Source organism: Zootoca vivipara, chromosome 10 (genome assembly GCF_965207765.1).
Source record: "Zootoca vivipara chromosome 10, rZooViv2.hap1.1, whole genome shotgun sequence".
In the NCBI taxonomy this organism is placed as follows: Eukaryota; Metazoa; Chordata; class Lepidosauria; order Squamata; family Lacertidae; genus Zootoca; species Zootoca vivipara.
Window position 1 is genome coordinate 62,000,307 of NC_142593.1, and position 14,529 is coordinate 62,014,835.

The 14,529-nt window shown below is 56.5% G+C and overlaps 1 protein-coding gene across 10 annotated transcripts in view; it reads left to right on the plus strand.

Moving 5' to 3' along the window:
- The window catches only part of LOC118077095 (phospholipid-transporting ATPase ID), an 87,718-nt gene extending 73,961 nt beyond the window's left edge, over positions 1-13,757 (plus strand). For all 10 annotated transcript variants that reach the window (XM_035100440.3, XM_035100444.3, XM_035100445.3 and 7 more), the window contains 8 exons: positions 24-168; positions 1,294-1,477; positions 2,865-3,088; positions 5,234-5,317; positions 6,757-7,002; positions 8,585-8,723; positions 9,377-9,507; positions 12,504-13,757. In XM_035100440.3, the coding sequence (XP_034956331.2) occupies positions 24-168; positions 1,294-1,477; positions 2,865-3,088; positions 5,234-5,317; positions 6,757-7,002; positions 8,585-8,723; positions 9,377-9,507; positions 12,504-12,710 (1,360 nt within the window). In that variant the 3' untranslated portion in view covers positions 12,711-13,757. The remainder of the gene's footprint in view (positions 1-23; positions 169-1,293; positions 1,478-2,864; positions 3,089-5,233; positions 5,318-6,756; positions 7,003-8,584; positions 8,724-9,376; positions 9,508-12,503) is intronic.
- Positions 13,758-14,529: the final 772 nt, after the last annotated feature.

Here is a 14,529-nt window from a genome sequence, read left to right on the forward strand (position 1 = left end):
TGTTATTGTGGATCTTCTCTTAGGAAAGCGAGGAAGATGATGACGCAGGAGGCCGTCATGGATGACGATGAGCTGGACACCCAAGTCAAGAAGTCCGGCAACTGCAAGGTCTTGCCGGAGGAACAGCCCAACGGGGAATACGGCCTGGTCATTAATGGGCACAGCCTGGTAAGGAGGAGGCAAGGAGATGATGCAGGAATCTATGTCAAGGTTGAAAGGAGGGTTTGTGCCCCAGCAGGCATCATACACACCCCACTACCAAAATCAACACAATCTGTTGCTCACAAATCACAGTTTTTCCTGTCTATTCAAAGGGCCTCTGCTGCACATTCCCAAATGAAACAAATCTATGTACTGGCTCACTGGGAAAACTTCAGAAATTCATATAAAGTAAGGGCTTGGGGATGCTGACACAAAGTCAGCCACGATTTAAAGCAACAGTAGGGAATGTTAGAGAATGGGATGCTGGGTGTGGGAGAGAGAGAGGGAGGGAGAGAGAGAAGCCCTGTGGCACCAATCCGGCTGTTGATGGGACAGGAGAGTGTGGCAGCGGCAGGGATCCGAGCCACCAGAGCTTCTCCCTCATGGACTGGGCAAGGTGAAGCAGGCAGGATCCGCAGCCGGATCAGGGCTGGCTTGCCCCAAAGAGGAAAGGGGCATAAAGGGGAGGGATGCGCATGAGCATCGGGTTGCCAAGCGCAGCGCACTGCTGCTACATTTTCCGGGGACATTTAAGTAAATCCGAGGACATTCTGGGGACGCAATTTGTCTGGGGACAGATTTGCAAATCTGGGGACTGTCCCAGGGAAATGGGGGTGTCTGGTAACCCTAAAGCAGGCACGTCCAACTCCCTAGAGACTGTGATGTACTCCCAGTATTAAAAAAAAACTAGCAGTGATCTACCCATTGTCATTGGAGGGAGGAAGAGCGTGGGTGGGGTGGGTGGATTGCCCAGAGTTGTGGAGCTTTTTTGGGGGGAGATATGCACAGTTTTTTTACCCCCCAATAGCTTTTTGTACATGATAAGGATCCCATGATCTGCCAGGATCAGCCGGCGATCTACCGGTAGATCGCGATCTCCTGGTTGGACACCCCTGCCCTAAAATATGACCCAGCCAGGAGGAAACAGGAAGTTTTTGACTGGCTGGACAAAACATTCCCCTGCATGTCCACTCTAGGAAAGCAAGGAATGTTGTACTTGACTGCTACTTATGTATCACCTCCCACATTGCCTTCTCCTGTCCCGTCCCCCCACCCTCACTGTGTGTGTCTCCCACCCCCACCCCCTCGCAGGCCTATGCTCAGGAGGGGGAGCTGGAGCTGGAGCTGGTGCGAACGGCCTGCCTCTGCAAGGTGGTGATCTGCTGCCGGGTGACGCCTCTGCAGAAGGCGCAGGTGGTGGAGCTGGTGAAGAAGTACAAGAACGCCGTCACGCTGGCCATTGGGGACGGGGCCAACGACGTCAGCATGATCAAGGGTGAGGGCCCTGCAAGCTCTTTGTGTGAGGGGAGGGGGGGCACCTGTGCCACTGAAGGCAGGATCCAGCCTCAGGAGTCCCAGGGAGAAGCAGGTTAAGGACTTCATCAGCTCATTGCGCTGCAGAAATCTCCGCAGTCCGCCAGCCTTCGGGCACATCCAATGCTCTCGTTAGTTAAATGTGCGTAATTGGCTGTCAAGTGAGATGCTGCAGTTTCCGAGCAATGTGGGAAATAATGGGATTCTTCAACATAGCTGCCTGGATTAAAAGGACCCCAGATGCAAAACGAGGGAGGGGTGGGAAGGACACCCAGCCCCCCAGCCCCAAGAGAGGGATGCCCCCACAGCAACTTCCCGGGGATGATGAGCCCCACCTGGGACACCTGGGACTGTGCTGGAAGAGGAATCTGCTACCGGGGGGGGGGCTCTATTTGATGAGGAAGGGGGTGACCAGTGGTGTTGGGGCTGTGCTCTCTCTCTCTCTGGCCCCGATCCTGGAGATTTAAAAGAGGATTGGACATATCAATGGAGGAGAGGAATATGGGTGGCTCCTAGCCAGGATGGCGATGTTCTACCTCCACAAGTTGGAGGCAGCAATCTTCCTGGAAACCCCAGGAGGGAAGGGGGCTCTTGGGCTCAGATCCCGCTTGCGGGTTTCCCATTTGAGGGCCACTGTGAGAACAGGAGGCTGGAACAGATGGGCCCCCATGGGCCTGATCCAGGAGGCTCTTCTCTGGTTCTCCTGTTCTGCAGAGGTGGAGAAGGAGGGGGAGAGCCCTCCTTCGAAGGGAAGAGAATCTCTACTTACTCTCTCAATCCATGTTTAATACAATAATGTCTTATTCTCTTGCTAATTATGCTCTTTCAAATGTGTGTTCTCTACTTGACCTTCCTTTGCAAGGCTTTATTTTGAAATCTTTACGATACAATTTCCGTTTCCTGTTAACAGGGTTGCTTTGAATGTATATGGTGTAGCTAGTTTTCTTCTGTAATGTTTTATTTTGGAATGTGCTGTTTGCTGTTTGAATGTAGGTCGTAAAGCGCCTTGAGGTTTTTTCCTTAAAAATTTAAAGCGGTATAGAAACGAAATGAGTACAGAGTAGACCCTCCCCTCCCCCACTTTATTTGTAAGAAAGCAGATGGTGGGGGGACCTGCATAAGAGAGGTGGGCACAGGCAGGGGGCACAGACTCATGCCAGTTATTGCCACCTTGGATGCCCCTGAGTGCCAGTTGCTTGGAAGCACAAGGGCAGAGGCTGCTGCTGCTGTTTGTGGGCTCCTTTCCAGGGGGATGCCTGGTTGGCCCCAGGGACAGCAGGGCGCTGGACCACCACCACCACCCTTGACCTGACGCGGCTGCTTCCGGGCTCCCTCTCCTTCTCTTCCAGCCGCCCACATTGGCGTTGGCATCAGCGGCCAGGAGGGCATGCAGGCCGTGCTGTCCAGCGACTTCTCCTTTGCGCAGTTCCGCTACCTGCAGCGGCTGCTGCTGGTCCACGGACGCTGGTCGTACATCCGCATGTGCAAGTTCCTGGCCTACTTCTTCTACAAGAACTTCGCCTTCACGCTGGTCCACTTCTGGTACGGCTTCTTCTCCGGATTCTCCGCACAGGTGAGCCCTGCCTGCCTGCACGTGGCATGGCGGCCGTTCTGGCAGGCCTCTGCTGCTCTCTGCTGACCGCCGCTTAAAATTGCTGGGAATTGCCAACGTTTCCTCTGACAGGAGCAAACAAGAACTGAGAACCCCAGGACCTCTCCTGAGAAGGCAGCTACTCAATAAATTTATGTCTTTTTTTTTAAAAAAAAAGAAAAATCATAAAATTTATATACTGTATTGCTTGATTGCCACTAGAAACACACACACCTCCAAGCAGTTTGTGCTCGACTGCCAGGCTTTGCTGGGTCTGTGCAGCCCCAAATACAGACTCTGAGCCTGCGCAGAGTAACCCTTGGGATCTTCTGGAGCCGGGCAATGCTTCACTGGGCTCCCCACCCTCCAGGGCACCTGCGCTCCGTGGGTGCTGGCCCTCTGCCCCTCTTTCTGACTGCTGCCCTCCTTCCGTGTCTGGTCAGCTGATCTTTCCTCTGCCTTTTGTTCTCTCCATCTTCTCTGAGATTTTCACTCCCTCGTTCATTTTTGCATTTCACTTGTTGCCAGGTAGGAGTCTTTTGCAGGAGGGGACAGTTCAGGAAGGGCAGAGGACGCTTCCTGCCTTGGATCATAGCACTGTAGAGCTGAGAGGGGCACCAAGGGTCATCTGGTCCATCCCCCCCCCGCAATGCAGGGTGCTCACAACCATTCTTTGCAGGTGCCAAGGGCTCCAGAGAACCCCTGGGACTTTGCACAGAGCTTTGTTCACGGGGAGGAGGTGGGGGGGGGCGCGGGAGGGGTGCTCCTGCAGTCCTGGGGACCAGTGACACCAGAGGGCTCCTTCCCCAGCCTTTCCAAGGGTCTCCTGCCACCTTGCAGCACCTTGCTTTAGCTGTGACTCCTTCCTGGCAGGGGGTTGGGCCAGGTGGCCTTTGGCACCCCTCCCAGCTCTACAGTTCTAGGACCCTTAATATCGTTGTGAGTTGAGCGCCTCCATCTGCTTGATGCCCTGAGGACCTCCCTGTTTTGGGGCAGGGCCGGTGCATCCATTTAGGCGGACTAGGCCATTGCCTAGGGCGCGAAAATGGAGGGGGCACTGCCGAGCCTGCCCCACAAAACCCCTGCGCCGCCGCCGCCCTCCCAAGGCGCGCGCTCGCGTTCCTCCCGCCTATGGAGGGGACGCCGAGAGCTCCCCAGCGGCGGTAGGCGGTGGCAAGTGCCCACAGCCGAAGTCTTCAGCTATAGGTGCTGCCGCCGCCGCCGCTCGCTCGCCGAGGAGCCCCCAGCGTCCCCTCCACAGGCGGGAGGAGCGCGAGCCAAAAGGAGAGCTCAGCGCTCTCCCACCCACGGATGGGACACTGAGCTCCCCAGCGGCTGTAGCGAGCAAGCGGCAGCAGCGCCCGCAGCTGAAGCCTTCAGCTATGGGCGCTACTGCTGCCACCACCGCTCACTCGCTGCCGCTGAGGAGCTCAAAGCGTCCCCTCCACAGGCAGGAGGGCGTCAAGCTCCCCCCTTGGCCCGCGCTCCTCCCGCCAATGGAGGGGATGCAGGGGCATCAGCGGTGTGCGTGTGTGCGTCATGACGCATGCGCCCGGGGGGGGCGCCAGAAGGGGGTTTTGTCTAGGGCGCAAAAAGCCCTCGCACCGCTCCTGTTTTGGGGCTCCTCTATCTGTGGGGGTGGAGAGTTCGAGAGCAAGCTTGCCAAAGCAGTCTCTGTAGTTGCACCTGGCACCTCAAGACGCAACTCCAGGACTAAGGCTGATTTCTCACCGATTTGGGGCATGGTGCACACTGACACCGCCACCACCCCACCACCCCAAAATTCACAGCAATATTTTCACCTCTGTCCTGGCTGACCGAGGAGGCCATTTCCAGACCCCCTCCTCCAATTCACTGCTGGGTCTCCCCACTGAGATGCTTGCCTTCGACCATCCCCTGTGGGCTCCTTATTTCTGCCACTGTCTTTCCACCACAGACTTGCACCCTTGGCTTCCCAGCAGCTGCCTGGGCCTTGGTCTCCTCTCTTGCTAGCCCTCCCTTGGGACACCCACCCGCTTGCACCTGAGGCCACCCGGCGCACCCAGGGGCCCTTGCGTCCGGGACTGTGCCTCTGCTCCTCCTCTGTGTGGGGCTTTTCTCATTTCCTCCATCCCTCGGTCTCTGCAGACGGTGTATGACGAATGGTTCATCACTCTTTACAACATGGTGTACACCTCCTTGCCTGTCCTGGGAATGAGCCTCTTTGACCAGGTACGGCCCCTTGATTTGTTTTCTGCCCTCTTAGTTCAATCAGGGGTTTGCCCCACAACTGGGAGCAGAGGGCTCTGTTTTTGGCCCCAGCCAGATAGGCTCCGGCCCTGCCATGGGGTGACTTGCCTCTCTCAGCCTGGGGGCTGGCTGCCCCTCCAACACACAGGCTCTCACCCTGTATTTAGCACACGCACACACAGCACAGGTAGACAGGCATGCACAGCTCAGGAGTGTGCGTTGGGTTCCTCCCTGTCGCAGGGCTGGGCTGGGAGGGGAGGAAAGCATCTTCCAAATTGGGAGTATCCAGGGTTGGAAGCCTAAGAGGTCCAGGCTAAGACCAGCAGGTGGAAGTGATTTTGGCCAAGCCTTCCTGGTGAAAGATGGCAGGGGAAGGACCTTCAATGAGAGGCAGGGAAGGGAAGATCTCCTGAGGTGGGACAATGGGGGAAGCAAGAGAAGCTCCCAGGTGAGAGCTGGGAGGGTCCTCCCATTTCTGTGTGATACAAGGCTTAAGATCCACCTTGCATTCTGCTTCTTGCTCTTTCTGTTTTTATTTGGGTTACAGTCGTACCTCGGCTTCCATATCCCTCTGGATATGGAATATTTGGGTTACGGCCACAGCAAACCCAAAAGTGTAGGCTGTACTTCCGGGTTTTGCCGCGCACACTTACACAGGAGTGCTCAATCGTGCCACGCACATGCGCAGAAGCGCGCCTCTATTTACGTAATTTTTGGAGTGCAAACAGACCCCAGCACAAATTAAGTTCGTATCCAGAGGGTCCACTGTAGTCTCTTTTTTATTGTACTGTATTATGAGAAGCTTTAATAAAACCTTATATATAAAACCAGAAACTTAGAAGAACCTTCCTAAAGGAAGGAGCAGGAGAACAGAATAACTGGGGGGGTCAGAGGTGCTGGTGTTGCGTCTGGAACGGGGCTCTAGGGGGCCATCTAATCCACGTACAAAACAACCCTTCACAGCCTTGTACAGATGGAGGGAAAGGGAAAAGAGGTGGGTTTGTGTCACAGTAGCCCCGAAAGCATTGCAGGCTTGCATATTATTATGGTTTGTCATGCCGTCCCAAGACACTTTGCCACCGGGAGGCAAACCACAAAAAGATGCCCCCTTCCTGCCAGGGAAGAAGGGCTGAGAGAAGATCTATATCAGGAGCAAGGAGGGGGTGGGGATTATGATCTGCGTGCGAATCTGCTTCTCCTGTGGGTCCTGCCGCCTGAGGCCTTTGCCTCATAGGTGGGCCGGCCCTGCATGGCTTCAACTTCCTTTTGGTTTGAGGGTGAGTGAGGTCTGCCGGTTTGAGCTAAAGGCTTTGCAGAAGTGGTGAGTGTTGAGGGCGGATCCTGCAGGGTGGGTGAGGAGGGGTGGGCAATCGCCTTGCCTGCAATCTCAAAACACCCCTCTCTCCGTTTTCCGCCCCCAGGACGTGGATGACCGCTGGAGCCTGCAATTCCCGCAGCTCTACATGCCTGGCCAGCAGAACCTCTACTTCAACAAGAAGGAGTTTGTCAAGTGTGTCCTCTACAGCGTCTACAGCTCCCTGGTGCTCTTTTTCATCCCCTACGGCACCCTCTTTGACTCTTTGAGGAGCGACGGGAAGGCCATTGCCGACTACCAGTCCTTTGCACTCATGGCCCAGACCTGCCTGCTCATTGTGGTCTCCGTCCAGGTAAGGGGTCGCCTGCCACGGGCAAGGCTTGTGTGGGGCCCTGGGGCGTCTCCCGGCCCATGGGGAGAAGGCAGGCCTTTCTGTCCTCAGCTGATGCCGCAAAATGACCTATCGGGATGGGAAGGGTTCAAGGGGGCCGGGATTTATTCTGGTCCAATGTAGGGGGTAGGAGCTCACACCCTCAGCAACTTCCAAGTGATCCATGGGGAGGCAGGAGATATTGGAGGGGGATAAGCGTTTTGCAAATGAATGGCCTTGCCTGGAGTGAGAGAAGCAAGGGTCAGGGGCTGCCCCTCTTTCTGGGAGGCTGGAGGCTGGAGTTCCTTGGGGAGTTTAGGGTGGGATGAAGACCTCTTCGGCATAGTAGAGAGGGGAGGGGAGAGAGGGGGGAGACAATCAAACTTCGGTTCCCAAACACCTCTGTTTTGGAACGTTTCAGCTCCCGAATGCCAAAAACCCAAGCAAATGCTCCAGTTTCTGAACATTTTTCGGAAGCTGAATGTCTGACGCAGCTTTCTCTTGAATGCAAGAGGCTCTTGCAGCCAATTAGAAGCCACACCTAGAATCATAGAGAGTTGAAAGAGACCCCAAGGGCCATCCAGTCCAACCCCCTGCCAAGCAGGAAACACCATCAAAGCATTCTTGACATATGCCTGTCAGGCCTCTGCTTAAAGGAGACTCCACCACACTCCTTGGCAGCAAATTCCACTGCCAAACAGCTCTTACTGTCAGGAAGTTCTTCCTAATGTTGAGGTGGAATCTTCTTTCTTGTAGTTTGAATCCATTGCTCTGTGTCCGCTTCTCTGGAGCAGCAGAAAACAACCTTTCACCCTCCTCTATATGACATCCTTTTATATATTTCAACATGGATATCATATCACCTCTTAACCTTCTCTTCTCCAGGCTAAACATACCCAGCTCCCTAAGCCGTTCCTCATAAGGCATCGTTTCCAGGCCTTTGACCATTTTGGTTGCCAAAACCTCAGTTGTCGAACATTTCGGAAGCCAAACAGGCTCCTGGAACTGATTACGTTTGACAACCAAGGCTTGACTGTACAGTGACTCCCCTGGGAAGAAAAGCTACAGTGCTGGGGACTTTTCAGTTTAGAGAAAAGGCAGGGGAAAGGGGACATGATAGAGGTTTACAAAATGATGCCTGGCGTGGAGGGAAGGGACGGAGTTTTTCTCCCTCCCTCCCTCCCTCTCTCTAGAACTATCTGGGCATCCAGGGAAGCTGAATGTGGGAAGAAGATCCAGGCCAGATAAAAGAAAGGACTTCTTCACACAGCACATAGTTAAACTTTGGAACTCCCTGTCACTGGATGTTGTGACGGCTTTAAAAGAGGATTGGACAAATTCATAGAGGGAGGAGAGGGCTTTCGAGGGCTTCTAGCTAGGATGGCCCTGCTCCACAGCAATGCTTCTGAATGCCACTTCCTGGGAACTGCAGAAAAGGAGAGGGCTGCTTGCCAGTCTCCCCTATGGGGCATCTGTTTGGCCCCTGTGAGAACTGGAGTCTGGAGGGGCCCCTGGCCTGATCACAGGTTCTTCTCTCACGCTCTCCTTGGCGTCCCTCTTGCAGATGGGCCTGGACACTGCCTACTGGACGGCCGTCAACCAGCTCTTCATCTGGGGCAGCCTGGCCATGTACTTTGCCATCACCTTCACCATGTACAGCGACGGCACCTACCTCATCTTCACCGGCTCCTTCCCCTTTGTTGGTGGGTATCAGGGGGGCTGGCAGGCAGCCCCCCTATCTGGCTCGGGGGGCCATAGAGCGGCCTTCTTCCAGGGACAAGGGCAGGGGAAAGCCCCCGCTGAATCCGGGCGTCAGCTCCAAAGAATGGTTCTTGGGCGTGCAAAGGAGCCCTGTGGAGCCCTGAGCGAAGGCAGCTGGGGGACCAGGGGGTGCCAAAGGCTGCAATCGGGGGCAGAGGGTGGCCGGCACCTGCATTGCAGGGGGTTGGGCTAGATGACCTTCGGGACCTATTTCTAACTGCACTTCTGTGGTTCTGTGATGACACATGTGGCCTGAGGCTCCCTGGGCAACGGTGTCCTTCAGAGGTGAAAGGGCGGAAAGGCAGATGTGGAATCACATAACCATGGAAATGTAGAGCCAAAAGGGACCCCCAAGGCTCATCCAGCCCAACCCCATGCTATGCAGGAATCATAGGCAGGAGGGGCCTCTGAAGCAACAGGACCCTGGAGGCTCCTCGTTCCCCCCGGCCCCGGCACATCCTGAAAGCGACCCTAAACTTGGGAATAAGTTTCTCCACCAATTGCTGACCCTCCTTGACCTCCAGCCCTGCTCTGTTCTAGCAGCAGCCTGAGCCAGCTGCATTGCCTGCCCGCTTCTTCTTCTTTTCCCTGCCAGGCTCGGCTCGGAACACCTTGAACCAGCCCAATGTCTGGCTTTCCATCTTCCTCTGTGTCACCCTCTGCGTCCTCCCCGTCGTCGGCTTCCGGTTCCTGAAGGTGCAGCTCAAGCCCACCATCAGCGACCAGGTAAGGCCTCCTCCTTCCTGGGCACAGGTGCTTCTCGGAAGGGGGGTGGTGCTGGTTGCTTCTAAGTGGTGGGGCGAGGGGGGGCACAAGGAGCTGCCCTCACTTGGCCTCTATCTGCTTCTGCGATGCTTCCTCCCATCCTGGGGCCAAGTGACCCCGGCCATCTGCGGCTGAGAAGCGAGTGCAGATTATGGACACGGATTAAGAGGAACTGGGGCAGGAGGAGAGGGCTATTTTTAGAAAAAAAGTGGGGGGGGGCACTGCAGCTCAGGGTCTCCTGTGGGCTGTGGCTGGCTGAAGTCCCCAGCGCCCCACTGTGAAAGAAATCTGAAATCTCTGGTCAGGGTGCAGCTGAGAGCAGGCCCAAACGGGAGTGATTAATGCTGACTTTATTCATTTTATTTCTATATGTTTTTTTTATTTATTGGGGGAATCTCAAAGTGGTTTAAGCATTAAAACGCCGAATAAAACATTATGGAAGCAGATGAAATATAAAATACTAGTGGAATTCAGCCCGTTTAAAAACGGGCGCTAGAACGCTGCTGTCGTGCAGCGCCGGCATGGGACGGAGCTTCGGAGGTCTCCGAAGCCCCGTCTCATGCGGGAGGTGCGCGGCGAGGCGGCGGGGGGGGGGAGAGAAGCACTTCTCCCCCCCCCGCCGCGCACCTGCCGCATGAGACGGGGCTTCAGAGACCTTCTCCAAAACTCCGTCCCATGCCGGCGCTGCGTGCCGAAGCGGCGGGGGGAGGAGCGCTTCCCCCCCCCGCCTCGCCGGGCACCTCAAGCATGAGATGGGGCTTCGGAGAAGGTCTCCGAAGCCCCGTCCCATGTCGGCGCTGCGTGGTGAGGCGGCGGGGGGGGGAGGAGCGCTTCTCCCCCCCCCCCCGCCGCCTCGCCGCACACCTCCCGCATGAGACGGGGCTTCGGAGAAGGTCTCCGAAGCCCCGTCCCATGTCGGCGCTGCGTGGTGAAGCGGCGGGGGGGAGGAGCGCTTCTCCTCCCCCCCCCGCCACCTCGCCGCGCACGCCAAGCCAGTCCCCGAGCCGAAGTGCGGCGTGGCGGGTGCTTTTCGCTGTTTGCCTCCCCCTTCGCTCCGGGAAGGCAAACGGCGAAAAGCCCCCGCCGCGCCGCACTTCGGCTCGGGGACTGGCTTGGCGGCGGCGGGAAAAAGGGGAGGAATTCCTCCCCTCCTTCCCGCCGCCGCCAAGCCAAAGCCGGCTTCCCTCGGCACCCGCTGCCGCTTCGGCTTCCTCGGGGAAGCAAGCAGGCGGGCTGTCTGCCTGCTTGTGTTCGCCGAGGAAGCGCCGTCCCATGCCGGCGGTGCACGGCAAGGCTGCCGGGGGGGAGCGCTTCTTTTCCCCGCCGCCTCCAGCATGAGACTGGGCTTCGGAGCGGCGGTTGGTGGAGCGGCGGTTGGCTGTTGTCTCTCCGTCCAATCCCTGTGTCCCTGGGGCACATGCGCAGTGACCCAGGGACACACGGGACAACTGGACGCAGGGACAACATGGACTTTATATATATAGATTCGAAGCAACATAACAAACAAAAATAGAAAAATGTTATCTTAAAGATTTCCAAATAAGACATTCCAAATAAGAAAGCCAGGGACAGAATTCACATTTAAAATATTAACATTGAAAAATACTATTTTGAACGTTTCAGACACAGAGACTCCTTAAGACCCAGGAAGGCTCCCTTGAGAGCCTCATCTGCCAACGCTGCCATGGATCTCTGCTGCCCCCTGCTGCTTCCTCTCAGCCTGACAGCCCCAAAGTCTCGTGCCTTGGGGGGGGGGCGCAAAGGGGAGCCAGCCTTCATCTTCATGGCTGCATCTTGGCCTGGATAGGCTTTGCCTGCAGGGACCCCTTTCCCTCCCCCTGTTCAGCCTCCAGGTTTTGCTGCAATTTTGAGTTGCGGAAACTGCCGTTCCTGGCAGTTAGAAACAGAACATTTCCATTTCTTTTTACGATATCCCTGTTTTAAGCATGGGAATATAGTACAGTGGTACCTCTACTTACGAATGTTTCTACTTACGAACGGAGCTCCGTCCGCCATCTTGGATGCGGTTTAGATAGGATTTTTTCTACTTACGAATTTTTAGATAGGGTTGCTTCTACTTACGAATTTCTTCTCCCAATGCATTCCTATGGGATTTGACTTACAAATTTTTTCGACTTACAAATGTGCGTTCGGAACGCATTAAATTAGTAAGTAGAGGTACCACTGTAGTTGAAAGCCCAGATTCTCTTCCCCTTTTGCTCCCAGGTTTGTACGAATTCCCTGGGTGTCTTTTCTTTAAAAGGGCGAAAAGAGGGGAGTCTCCTGAGCAGGGCAGGCTGCGGATCCTTGCCCCCACCCTGGGTGTTGTGTTCTGCAGGGAGGCACAAGGTGCTCCAAGGGGGGGGGGGTTGGCTGGGCTGGGGGCTCCTCACTTGCGTAAGTATATGCAGCATCCACACAACTTTGCCGACATCAAAATGCCAGCCCTTATCTGTAGGGAAATCTGGGCACTGGGCGGGGTGGGTTCTGGGGCCCCTCAAAGTCAATGGGAAAGTTGTTGCAGACACCCACAATCTTTGCTGTGAGACGGCACTTATGCGTTGGTGCTACTGAAGGGCCCTTTGGCAATCCTCCTTGTTGCTTTCGTGAATTTCTATCCTCTCCAGGAGGCCCCACACTCTTGGCAGATAGAAATGAGAGGCTGCTGTGGCTTAATCTGCCACAACGTTTCTGTGGCTTAAGGGAGAAAGAGGTCCCTAGAACTGTAGAGTTGGGAGGGACCCCCAGAGGTCTTCTAGCCCAACCCCCTGCAATGCAGGCATCTCAACTAAAGCATCCCTGACATATGGCCTCTGCTTCAAAGCCTCCCAGAAGGAGAGGCCACCACTTTCTGAGGGAGCCCAGCGACTCCCTTGCCCCTGCTCCCAGCCGACGCTTTCGCCTGCCATTCCTCCTCCCTCCCCGCAGCTTTTCCTCTCTCCTCCTTCCGCCCACAGGTCTTGAACATGGTGAAGCGGCTGCAGAAGGGGCAGCTGCCTCCGTCCCCCAAGCGGCGCCTGCAGCGCAAGGCCTCCCGGCGCTCCGGCTACGCCTTCTCCCACCAGTACGGCTTCGGGGCCCTCATCACCTCAGGAAGGAACATGCACCCCTTCGGCGTCACCAGGTCCTTCTCCCCCAACAGCGAGAAGTACAGGCAGAAGTGAGGCGGAGGGGCGAGGGTGCTCCTTGAACCTTCCCAGGGACAGCCAGAGCTGACAGGACAGCCTGGGCAAAGGGGGCCCTCTTTTTCTGTGGGCCCCGGGCCCCCAGGGGCCAGACTGTTTGGTCCTGGGGAGGGAGAGAGGAGATTGGGCACCATGCGGAGCTCCCTGGAGGAGGAAGGGGGTCCCCAGGGGAGAGAAGGAAGAGGGGACCCCCCCCAGGTCCCTCCATCACAGCCGTTTCCAGGTCCCTTCTCCTCTCGCCATCCACGTTTATCTGGAGACATCCATGGACCCCTGAAGCTCTTCCAGAAGTGGCGGGCCCAATCCGCCCAGAACCGCCGGGGGGGGGGGGGGCTTGGCAGGTAACAGGTGATGGCAGTTCGGTGAGGCCATGGAAAGCTGCCATTTCCAGCGTGGTGACCGGCTGCTCAGCCCCAGAGGATTCCCAGGTGCCATTCTGGGAGCAGGAAGCGTGGATTTGGCAGAGCGTGGAGGGGCCCTATCGGGACGCCCCCCAGAGACTCGAGAGTCCCCCACGGCCGGGAGCCCAGATACAGTTCGGGGTGGAGATTGTTGTCTCATGTGGCTGAATAGGCAAAGCGCTGATAGGGCTGGTCCAGTCTTCCCCCTGTGTGGCCAGGATGATGCCCTTCCTCGGTTCCAAGGATGGCATGGGGAAAGGCGCGGCTGGGGCCTCTTGGTGCTCCCCGTGGGTCCCGGCTAGTCTTCCCAAAGCACCTTATCAGTGGGGGCGGGGGGGATGATGCTGCCTGGCCAGGATAAGTCCCCCCCCCCCTGCCTTGGGACTTTGCGGCTGCCTGGGGCAAAGCGGGGCTCATGCTGGGTGGGTGGCTGGTGCTCAGGGAAGGGCAGAACCGGCCCTGTCCTGGTTGGGTCCCTCACAGGGCTCCAGATTGTGGGGAGGGGGGGTCCCTGGCCACCTTTGCACTGCTCTGGGTGGGAGGGGAACAGGTGAGGCTGTAGGATGCCCCACAGAGTTTGGCCTTCCGTTTGTACAACCCTTTGTAATAAAACAGCAAATGAAAAGGCTCTGTGGTTTTTCAGTGAACGGGGCTCATGGCTTGAAGCGGAGGAGGCAGTAGGGAGCTCTTGGGGGGGGGGACCCCAGGAGCCTCAGCAAAGGGGGCTTTTCCTCCTGGCCAGACCCACAGAGCTTTTGGGGCTGGGTCTGCTCATTCCAACATGGGCTGAGCTAGCCAGGCTACAGCGTTTGGGCTGAGGGGAGGGGTTCCATTGCAATGGCGCTGTGGGGGGGGGATGAGAATGAGTGGAGACGCTTCTTTGCACCACCAAACCTCCGTTACCTTTTCCCTTTGGATCATTCAGAGCGGGGGAGAGCAAGGTGCGTGGAGACCCATGGAAGATGCCCCCATCCCCTTAGGAGAGAGAGAATATGTGGGGAGGGCTTGCAAGCTTTCCCAAACGACCCAGAGACAGCGCTGCCCAATGGTCACAGCAGCATTCCGCCTCCAGTCTGCTCCTCTTCTTTTGATGCAGTCCAGCCTGGTCATTGTGCCAGTCCAGACCCTCCACCACTTTAGGGGGGTGGAGGGTGTCTGGATTTTTCCCTAATCCAAAGAGAAGACCACCCCACTGCAACTCCTGGCCCTCTGCACGTGCTCTGAGGCCCTTTTGCCCTTCTTGCCCTGGCATACCCCCCTCCCAGCTGATCCCCAATCGAGATCAAGCTAAATTTTGTCCGTGGCTGCAGACAGCGGAAGTGAGTTTTGTTCTGCTCCTGCTCTCTTAAAATGGAAGGAACTCTCACTGACATCACAGATAATTCAGAATAAATAAG